This window comes from Leucopleurus acutus (genome assembly GCF_964270905.1).
Source record: "Leucopleurus acutus genome assembly, chromosome: 18".
Taxonomy (NCBI): domain Eukaryota; kingdom Metazoa; phylum Chordata; class Mammalia; order Artiodactyla; family Delphinidae; genus Leucopleurus; species Leucopleurus acutus.
The window spans coordinates 77,731,019-77,742,137 of record NC_139160.1 but is presented as its reverse complement, the minus strand read 5'-3'; the positions used below and the strand labels follow the sequence as shown (position 1 = coordinate 77,742,137).

At 47.7% G+C, this 11,119-nt stretch overlaps 1 protein-coding gene across 2 annotated transcripts in view; it reads left to right on the top strand.

Annotated features, from left to right (window-relative positions):
* Positions 1–2,818: 2,818 nt before the first annotated feature.
* The window catches only part of TUBGCP3 (tubulin gamma complex component 3), a 60,561-nt gene continuing 52,260 nt past the window's right edge, over positions 2,819–11,119 (top strand). For both annotated transcript variants that reach the window (XM_082859331.1, XM_082859330.1), the window contains exons 1-2: positions 2,819–2,948; positions 10,172–10,279. In XM_082859331.1, the coding sequence (XP_082715457.1) occupies positions 2,873–2,948; positions 10,172–10,279 (184 nt within the window). In that variant the 5' untranslated portion in view covers positions 2,819–2,872. The remainder of the gene's footprint in view (positions 2,949–10,171; positions 10,280–11,119) is intronic.

Here is an 11,119-nt window from a genome sequence, read left to right as displayed (position 1 = left end):
GGGCTGCACAGTGACATTCTTCCAAAGAGCAAGAAAGGAAAGAGAAAAGGAGTAACTGTACGAACACCACTGGAGGGCAGCTGACCAAGGTCCACACCAGCAGTGAGACATCCAGTCAATAGACTGCAGCCTCGATGGGATGTGATTAGAATTGTTCTTCACCTCTGTGGACTTAGTGCGTTTATATTTAATGTAATTTGTGAGCTACTTTGGTTTCAACATACCATCTTAATAGGTTTTCTCTTGTCCCTCCTGTTCTATGTTCATTTTTATTTCTTTTTTTTCTTTAAGTGGATGAAAATTTTTCATTGTTTTATATTCTACACTATCATCTATCTAGAGTGAGGGAAAGAGATTGAGTTCTTTTAAGGGATTGGCTCACATGAGTGTGGGAATGGCAATTCCACAATCTGCAGGGTGAGCTTTCAGCTGGAGACCCAGGGAATAGCTGATGCTGCAGCTCGAGTCTGAAGGCCGCCTGCTGGCAGAGCTCCCTCATCCTTGGGGAAGGTCAGTCTTTTGTTCTATTCAGGCCTTCAACTGATTGGGTGAGGCCCACCCACACTACGGAGGGCAATCTGCTTTACTCAAAGCCTACTATTTACATGTTAATCTCATCCCAAAACACACTCACAGAGACACCTAGACCAATGTTTGACCACACATCTGGGCACCATGGCTAGTCAAGGTGACAAAAGTCACACTCGGCATTAAAATCCTGGCGGGGTTGCCACTTGTACCAAGTAGGCCCCCAACCTTGGGCTACTGTAGCTGGAGTGTCACCCTGTTCGTTTCCTACCAAGCCCCCTTTAGCTGGTGAGCCATGGCTTTTCACCTCCTGCCCCAAATTGAACCCACCCCTTCTGGGACCAAAGCTGATGGTCGGGCAGCCACCGTGCACTGGGAGTACCAGGGCTCTCCTGGGTCAAGCTGTGTGGTGGGGACTGGAACAGTCCTGGCAAGAAAACCACAGATGCACATTTTTCTCCCTAGAAGCTCCATCATTTTTTCAAGACTGAATGCTTTCCAATTTGTGGTCTATCTTTGGTTGATTTCCAGTGCCCTGGCTTGGTTCATCTTGGCAAATTGGTCCAGTTTTCTGCTTTTTTTTTGGTGAAAAGGAGTTGCTTGCATCCTCACCCATCATCTCTGGAAGTCCCTCTGGCTTCATGTATTTTGAGGGTCTGTCATCAGGCACATGCGCATTTACAGTTGTGTCTTCCTAAGGAACTGACCCTTTTATCAGCACGAGATGTCCTTCTCTGTCTCTGGACACTCCCCGTCTCTGAGTCTATTTTACCTGATGTTAATGTGGCCACTCCAGCCTTGCTATCCTCACTGTTTTCTTGGTATATCTTTTCTCCACCCATTTACTGTCTAGCAACTTTTTATATTAAAATATGTCTTAACCTGTAATTAGGTCCTGCTTTTTTCCTTCACTCATTCTGGCAATCTTGGCCTTTTAATGGAGCGTTTCATCCATTAACACTTGTTGCCGTCATTAGAGTGGTTGGATTTAGGCACACTGTTTTAAAAGTTTGTTTTCTGTTGTCCTCTTTGATTTTTTGTTTCTCTGTCCACTCTTTCACTCCTTCTTTAGGATGACTTGAGTCCTTTGGAATTCTGCTTCACTTGCTGCTGAGAAGAGCCAACCTGATTCTTCAGAAAATGGAGAAAAGGCCAGACTCTGCACACACACACACACACACACACACACACACACACACACACACACACACGAGGAGGGGTTTCCTGCTGTGTTTAAGAAGGTTCAGGTGACCTGGGTTTTCACGTTTTACCCAAACGTCTCCATCTCAAACCTCAGGGTCCACTTCTTCTCAATTAACCATCCACCCTTAACAGGAGAGACTTGGAAGGACTGTGTGTTGAACTTGCATCATAACTGGAGTCTGGTCCTCAGTTCTGATGACTTAGCAGGTACAAGAATAAGAGATTTCTTTTAGGGCTGTTATAGACGCCCTCTGGTTCTGCCTATGGCTGAGCCTCTAGCTAGAAATGCAAGGACCCTAGGTTTCCGCATGTACCCCAGCACAGTCCACCCCACCCTGTACTCTCTGTAGCCATCATTACCCCTAACCGCAGCAGCTGCTTAATTTCCCCAAGTCTTGCCATCAGCCAGCCCTTTTCCCCAGGTAGCCACACGTGACCATGCAACACATTTTGGTGGTCGAGCCTGCCCCCTTCTCTCGCTCTTGTCTGACTGACTAGTTACCTGGGGCTGGGTGTGGGGAGGTGCCAAACAGCACTCTTATGAAAAGCTGGACAATGTGGCCAGTGTCGATGGTCAGCCACGTGTCGAAAATCATAAAACCCTTGTACTTCTATAAACAGACTTCTCCACCCAAAGTGTAAGTAGAACCAATGATCCTTTAAAAAAAATTATGTACTGTGAAAGCGCTGCAGGGCACCCTCCACTCTTACAGCAGGTCAGGGGCCGTCCTGACTCTCTGCTGAGGACGTCTGGGGGTCGGTGCCGTCCTGACCCTCGAGGACACCTGGGGACGTTTGTGGGTCTGAGCACCCCGAGCACCAGCGGCTGGGGCGCCTGGTTCCGGAACTTTACTGGCTGGGCCGCAGTTATCGGGAGGAACCCTTAGGCAGGCGCACCTGCGGCCCCGAGCGCCCGGAAGAAGCGGGGCATTGTGGGAGGGGCCCGCGTTTCGGCGGGTTCCGTCAAAATGGCGCCTTTCTTGCCGGCGCTGTCCGCGAGCCCTTAGCCTGTGGGGGACCCGGGAGCCCGCGGGACGCGGGGCGGACGCGGGCGGCCGGGCCTCCGGAGCACGCCAGGCTCGGGGCGGGGCGGGCGAGCGCCGGGGCTTCGCGGGGCCCCCGCGGGCAGCCCCGGGCTAGGATGGCGACCCCGGACCAGAAGTCGCCGAACGTCCTGCTGCAGAACCTGTGCTGCCGGATCCTGGGCAGGAGTGAAGGTAGCGGGGCTGGCCGGGCGGCTGGGAGGCGTCCCCGGGGCTGGCGGGGTCGGGGCTGGCGGGCCTGCGGGCGCTGCAGCCCCCTGGGCGGGGGAAGGAGGCCGGTCCCCGGGGCGGCTGAGTCACCGCTGCCCGGCGCGGTGCCGGGGTGCAACCCGGAGGACGGTCAGCCGTCGCGCGTCCGCCTCCTCCGGCCGCAGGGCCCGGCGGGCGCTCCCGTGCTTATCCGGATGGAGAGTGCGGCGGGCTGGCCCGGGTCACACGCCCGTGACTGCGCGGGGGCGACGCCGCGGAGGGGGTCCGGGTGGTGGAGCCACACAGTTTCCCCTTAACGTTAGCAAAGGAGCGGATTTGAGGATCATGCAAAGGTGCCTCTGACGGTTACCTGCCACGTTTTCCTTCGACGAAGGGCTGAGGGTTGGTTGCTTTTGATGTAAAACCATTTCTGCAGGGTTCACATGGCGAGTCCTGCTACCAGACCAGTCCCGTGCAGTAGGTCAAGCCATTGTGTAGTTCTGGAACCGTAGAACACGGCACAGTTTGTCGTCTCTCGATGTTTGTTTTGGCGGGATGGAGGGGGGAAGAGGGGATGCACTACGAAGGGATCTTTTGGGTAATTGAAGCAACTGGGTTACTTACTCCTTGAGCACCATAATGTGGGAAAGAAAGTGTGCAGTTTTTGCAGGGAGACTTAAAATTAAAGAATTGAGACTGCATTTTGACTTTTCATGATTAGCGTACATAATTTATTTGATGGTCTTAGGAGCAAAAAGATGAATTTTATTTGGTCAGTCTGCTAAATGACACTGACTTCACACGGTTCTTGCTCCAGTTTTTGAAGTTTCACTCTTTCTCTTTGTTCATCTAAGAAATCTTTGGGCTCCCCCCACCTCCAGGCACTGTGCTAGGCGCTGGTGATGCAGAGGTAGAGAGACAGGTAATTCCTCTCATAGATCCTACATTCTAGTGGAGGATATGTGATAAAATCAGTAAACTTAGGGGCTTCTCTGGCAGTCCAGTGGTTAAAACTCATGCTTCCAATGCAGGGGCGCAGGTTTGATCCCTGGTCGGGGAAACTAAGATCCCACATACCATGTGGCGCAGCCAAAAAGTTAAATAAATAAAAATGAAAAACAAGAAGGTTTTCTCTCATCGTTAGAGTGGAAGAAACGTTCCTTATTAAAAAAAAATCAGTAAACTTATAATGTTGTTTAGTGGTGCTGTGATGAAAAATAAAGTAGGGTAAAGGGATTTTTTTTTTAATTTACAAGTTATTAGACTAGATTTAATCTTTTTTTAAAAATTAATTTACTTTTGGCTGCGTTGGGTCTTCATTCCTGCAAGCGGGGCTACTCTTTGTTACGGTGCACGTGCTTCTCATTGCAGTGGCTTCTCTTGTTGCAGAGCACGGGCTTCAGTAGTTGTGGCACATGGGCTTCAGTAGTTGCAGCACGCAGGCTCAGTAGTTGTGGCTCACAGGCTCTAGAGTGCAAGCTCAGTAGTTGTGGCTCACGGGCTCTAGAACACAGGCTTAGTAGTTGTGGCGCATGGGCTTAGTTGATCCATGGCATGTGGGATCTTCCCGGACCAGGGATCAAACCCGTGTCCCCTGCATTGGCAGGCGGATTCTTAACCACTGTGCCACCAGGGAAGCCCAGGGTAAAGGTATATTGAGGGAAAGCTGAGGATACCTAAACAGAGACCTGGGTGGAGAGAGGGAGGGGCCCTGGAACACCTGTGCCAAGGTCTTGAGGAGGGCGGGGCCTGGCTGTTTTCTGTTTTTATCTCCAGCTCTTCTGTGTGTGTCTGAGTTGCCTTTCTGATTTGATGTTTCTGATCATAGGAGACACCAGGGAACTGATGTTGGTCATGATTCACTCATGTTAAAGTCAGGGTTTGCGTTACACCCGTGGGCCCTCAGTTTTCCTCCGGGGATAAACCACACATTCATCCGTTTCCATTGTCACAACTAGACTTTGAAGACCACTCATTCATTGCTAGGTGTCATCATGTTTCTCAAATTTTTTTTAACATTTGAGGCTCCTTTTGATTGACTTAGTTTCACCCATTCCAGGAGGTTGAAAAACTTCCAGAAAGTTCTGCACCGTGTAGAGTTGTGTCTAAATTAAGAGTAAATTGGCTTCCGCACACCTTAAACTTATACGGTGATGCATGTCAGTCATATCTCAATAAAACTGGAAGGAAAAAAAAAGTAAATAAGCTGTCTGTGAGATCCTGAGGGGTCCTCTCAGAGTAAAATATATCACAAAGTCCACTAAAACAATGCTCTCTTTATTCTGTTCTGGACAGCTAGGATTGCCAAACAGTTGTTTTCGTAATTCCAAATTATGCTACTACTTACTGAAGAATATATGTCTTTAATAGCTTGCCTTGGTCTGTTTTAATTTATTCTTCCTTAGTGAACAAAGGAGCAATGTTATTGCTGCCTTTACAGTGTTTGAGATTTAAAAAAATTTTCTTCTCATTGGTGGGTATTTTATCTGTTAACTTAGTAGAACATTTGATTAACTACATTTTCTAGTGAGCTTACAAACAATTGGCCTTATGCTTTTATAATATTGCTTTTTTAATACTGTGAAATTGAGGCATAATAGACACTTGTTACCTTTAATGTGAATTTCATATGAATCAGTTTTTCATAAAGTTTTTTTTTTAATTTGTAGTTAGCTTCAAGGGACCTTGAGAAGCAAAGCACCTAGCTATAATGATGCTTGACACTTATAAAGTTAGTAGAACCATTATTTCCCACCTTTCCCAGCTTATAACACTTGTGCATTTGTTTGAAACACACAGTGCCAGTCAGTGAGAGCAGAATTCTCTCCACATCCTTGAGCCTCTCCTGGAGAACATTTTACTCATTATTATATCTTTGGATAGTCATTATTTCTGTCTTTGGAAACAATGTACTTGATGTTATAGTGTTTCAGCTCTGCCAGAGGCCACATTCCTTTTCATACTTTGTAATCCTCTTTCTCACTAGAGATTAAGAAGAAATACAGGAGTTTTTGTTAGGTAAGTGTTTTAGCACAAACGCTTAGGTAGGACTACAGTAGCCCACATACTGAGGTCAGACGATGGCCCTGACTGGGAACGGCTTTGTGAGGGCAGCGTGAGCCATGGTGCAGGCAGGGAAAGGATGCCGTCTTGGTTTGTGGACCACAAGTGGTGTTGCTGTGGGGTTTATGATTTTTGAAAATTGTGAAGAGTTCTTGATGAAGTTCCAAACAAAGTGTAGTCTTTACCTTGGGGAAAATCAGTGTGTATTAAATATACATCAAAACATATTATGTGGGAAAAAAAACTTATTATGTGTATGTTAAAATGTACTCTAAATGTTTATTAATGTGTATATTGAAATTTTAAAGGTTTAGGCTTCATTTGAAAATTGTACTTAATGGGTTTATTATTGCTATTTTAAAATGAATTAGTATTTAAAAATGATCATGGTTTATGTTTCTAATACAGTAAGTATAGATTGATGTAACCCACATAAATGAAAGACTTTTAGGGGTCCTCAATCTTAAAAGTGTAAAGGGGCCTTGAGACCAGAAAGTGTGAGAACCACAAACTAGAGCAATGGTTTTATTTTGGTTTCGTTTAGAGCGTTGCTTTTCAACCAGCGCTGTGATCAGAGTCATCTGATCACAGATCAGCATGTGATCTCACGGGAACCTGGTAACACTGGCTGCTTTGGGGAGAGGAGCTGGTGGCCAGACAGTAGTGGAGGGGGAGGACTTTACTGTATGCAGTGTTACGTCTTTTCACTTTGAATTCTCTAAATGTGGCACTTATTCACAACTAATACTGTGGACCCATCTCCAGAGATACTGGTCCTGGCGGTGTCTGTTGGAGCTTGGCGTCTGGAACACAGTCATTCCGACCTGTGTCTGAGGTGGGGATTGCTGGTTCAGGTTACTGACCTGTTGGCCTGTCCTTTACGAAAGCAATGTCACGTGCGCACAAGCCCACAGGTAGAAGAGGTGCAGGAAGGCAGGAACTTACGACTTGGACAGTTTGTCCTCCGTCACTTTCTGAATCTCTGGGAAGCACACGACTGTAGAGTTTTTGTCATTCCTGGGGACTTGCTTATTTTTGTGCACCTTGAAGTTCAGTGGTTGTCTTTTACCTGAACGTGTGGATAATAACCCTTTCAGGATGCAGAGGCAGCTGTCTTCCATCTGAAACCTCCTGGGCCCACACCTGCGTGCTCTCTGGGCCTTCTCATGTCGGATTGAGATCCTGTGGTCCCACGGTGTCGCGGCCCTGGCTTTGCACCTCCTCCCAGTTTCTCTCCCACCCTGCAGCCAGAGGGTCATTTCTATTGAAGGCTGATTTTGTTGCCTGTCTGTAACCTACAGGATGAAGACCCCATTATCTTGCTTAAAGTTAAAAACTAGGGGTGCTGTGTTGAGTTGTAGTTTTGATGGCTGTGCTAGACAAAATGTACATTTAAATGATATTTTCAGGTTAATAATAAGAAAGGTAGCTAACGTTTGTTGAGTCCTTGCTGTGTGCCAGACGCTCTGCGCGCCCTCTGGGAGGTGGCAGTGGTTCCTAGTGGCCTCGTTTTAGAGCCGAGGTCCCTGAGACCTGGAGAGGTGAAGTACCGGCCCGCTGCCCTCCGGCTGCGGCGGGCAGGGCCACGCCGGGAGCCCAGGCCTCTGATCCTGGAGCGTCTTGTCTTGAACTCACTCATTCCTGCTCCTGCCGCTGAGTAGAGGCGGGAAAGCCGTGGCCCTGCTGTGGGGTGGCCTCTCACCTGCTTGGCTGGAAGTGTGTGTGTCAGCAGCACTGCAGCGGCTCTCTGGCACTCGTCAGGCAGCATATCCTTGAATTCACTGGTGCCATTGCTTCTCAAAGAAATGCCGTGGGAGGCTTGGCGGGGGGTGTACCTCCCCTTCCCCGCTCCTGAAAACCGCCCACCCCTGGCACATACCCAGAGCAGATTGGAGGCGAGAGTGCTCCGGTACTCTGTGGTCCAAAATTTGAATACTCCTATTTTTAGTCTTGGGTTAAGCCAGATCATCACAGAGCTGCCGTGTGGGCCTCCTTGTCTGGGACTCTTGATGGAGTGCGTTTGGCTTTGATGATTTGGATTTTAGAATCCAGTGTCATTGGCCTCCTTGAGGAACAGTGTCCTGAGTAGCCCTGAATCCCACTACTGTGTCCTTTCCACCTGGGTCTCTGGCTTTTCACCTGGCAGGCTCCTGCCTGTCTTAAAGGTCGCTTCCTCGGAGGGGCCTTGCGTAGCCAGCCTGTGTCACGCAGTCTTCCCTGTTATTTGCCGTCGTAATGTCCTATTTCTTAGTGGCTCTTGTCACAGTCTGATTACCTTGTGTATTGGCCTCATTCTTTTGTATTCTCACAAAGGCTGCCTTGTTAGCCACTATTTCTTGTCTATTCTATTCTTAGGGCCTCTACTGTTTGGCACGTAGTAGGTGCTTTGCAATTATTCATTGAACTACTGATTGAGTTTACTTATACTTTAAAAATTGAATGCTGTTTTGGGGGTGTTAAAGGAGAAATTTGTGGTTGGCGTTGTTTGACACTTTGCATTGTAATCTTTGATGATAGTCACTATTAAAGAGAGAATGACTGCCTCTGCTAACTTCCTTCACGGTCTGGATTCTGTGCGTCCACCTTTGAAGCACAAGATAGGTGGATTCGGTTTAAGAAATAGCTGATGGGTTTTTCAAATACTCTCATCAACAAGAAAGATAGACTGGAAACTTGGCTGGCAGGCAGATAGGGAAACTGCAGTGTGGCTGCAGAGGCGGGAGGGATGTGGCAGACGTACAGAGGCGTGGAGAAGATGTGAAGACAAGGAAGAGGAGGGTGTCTGGCACTGAGGAGGTTTGAATTTTGGGTGGGAGAAAATTCAAAAGTTTATGAAACTTTCAGAGTGGGGATTTTTCTGTCATGCCCTCAGGTGTGTTGTTAATGAACTGTTGTTTGTAGAACTCAGGATCATGGTAATCCAAAAATAACTTTTAACTAAAATAGTTATACAAACACTCCTTTTAAATAAGTGATGTTCAGTGACACTTAATATTTATAAAATTAATGTATACTTGGTGTAGAAAATTTTTAAAGTGGGAAAACATGAGGAAGAAGGTCTCCCCTCTAATCCTGTGACTCCACAGAAACCGTGTGAGTTACTTCTGTTTGCTCCTTTCCCCCGTGTATACACTCACCTTCTGTGTTGTGGTGCAGTGGTGTTTAAGGAAGACTCCGCACGTGCGTGTGTGTGTGTACGTGTGTGTGTGTACGTGTGTGTGCGTGCGTGTGTGTGTACGTGTGTGTGTGTGTGTGCGCGCGCGTGTACGTGTGCTGGAGGTGGGAAGGCGGTCTGAGGAGCTAGGTGGGGGAGGGTGTGTCAGGGTTCTCAGCTGGATGTGAGTGAGGCGTCCTCAAGGAAGGGCAGGACAGCAGAGCATGGCTGGTGTGTCGTGAGCTGGGCCAGGAGAGGTGGCAGGTGGCAAGGGGCCCAGTGTTGTAGGCCTTCCTCAGGATCAGCCTGGCTGCGTGTGGGTAATTCACTCCAGGGGCAAAAGGAGGAGTAGGTCACCAGCTACTCAGGAGACTTGTTGAGATGGGCTAGTGGCTATGGAGTGATCATAGTGGGATCCACTTTTAGAAGTCGAGTCAACAGGGTTTACTGATCTGCCTTGTTTTCTTTGCTCTTGTAGGTTTATGCCTTAGAAAAAACAAGATCCCCTTTTCTCAGTTTCATGGGGTTTTTGAAGGGCGTGGAGGCACGTGTCTGTGTTTAAGCCACCCTCTTTACCTGGAAGTGCACACATGGTTCATACGTTATTGCCCGTTTTGCTTGCCCGCCGCCAGTCCTGGTGTGTGTGTGCACGTGAGCCCTGGCTCCTCGTAGGCTCTGCTGAGCAGGTGCCATGGTTTGGGCTGGCGCTTTTCCTGCTCCTTTTTTTATGTTTATCAGTCCAGTCTGTTTTCTGTCTCCTAGGAGTTGTCAGACTTTGTGTTGCTGTCTCCCTCACTTTGTCTGTAAAACTGTCATTCTGCTCATTTAGTCATTCATTCTGCCTCTTTATGGCTCTTCCGTCCTCTCAGTTAAGCCCTGGGGAAGGTGGACGGTAGATGCACATGCCCAGTGCGCTGTGTTGAACTGGAGCTTCAGGGGATCACAACGTAATGTGATGGTGATAACTTGCCTCCTTTTATTTGCCTTTCAGCCGATGTGGCCCAGCAGTTCCAGTATGCCGTGCGAGTTATTGGCAGCAACTTTGCCCCAACTGTTGAAAGAGATGAATTTCTAGTAGCTGAAAAAATCAAGAAAGAACGTACGTATTCTTCTTATCATGTGTTGCATTCTTAAACTTGTCAAAGCTTAAGTTTATACACACACACACTCACACACAGAGATGTATACTTGTGTATCTCTTTATATATGTATGTATTTCTTTGTATGTATATATGTAGTTCCCAAGCACATTTTAATTATAGGTACTATTACAAATATATAAAAATATATATTAAAAATAAGGACAAGAACATAGTGGAAGGGGGTTGTTTTAAATACTATTATAACAACATAATCTGGGTTAAGAATGTGAGAAAGATAAAAGGACTTCATATAACTTGCTGCTTATCTTGTGATAAGATAAGTATTTAATCTTATGCACCCTTTGACAGAGGGTATTATCTTGGCAGTTAAAACAACTCAGTGAGTTAACTCGCAGTACTTTAGAGCTTACTGTTGAATGTTTTAATTCTGAGATGGTCCTGAAAGATTTCATACACAGTGTTTGTTACCTTAGAGAAGGAAGCTTTCCAAGTATTAGCCCCCGACTGTGCGTCCCAGCAGCATCTGAGGGAGGGGCTCTGAGCACCAGGGCCCACATGTGAGAGCCGCCCCTGTCCTGGTTGGAGGGTGGTTCTTCCCCAGGGGCTGGGTCCCTTTCCTCACAGTTCTCCAGACTAAAGAGCCTGGCCCCAGCCACCTAAGCAGCAGCCTGGCACCTAAGAAAGCAGGTGCGTTCTCCCTGCAGGCCCGGCTCTCAAGCCGCCCAGGTGAAACGGGCTGTCGCAAGTGTTAATGCCACCTTCTCGGAGGTAGCTCCTCACGGCACCGTTTCCTGCCTCAGCTGTTGCATTATTAACTGTTTGGCCAGGGCTCTGGG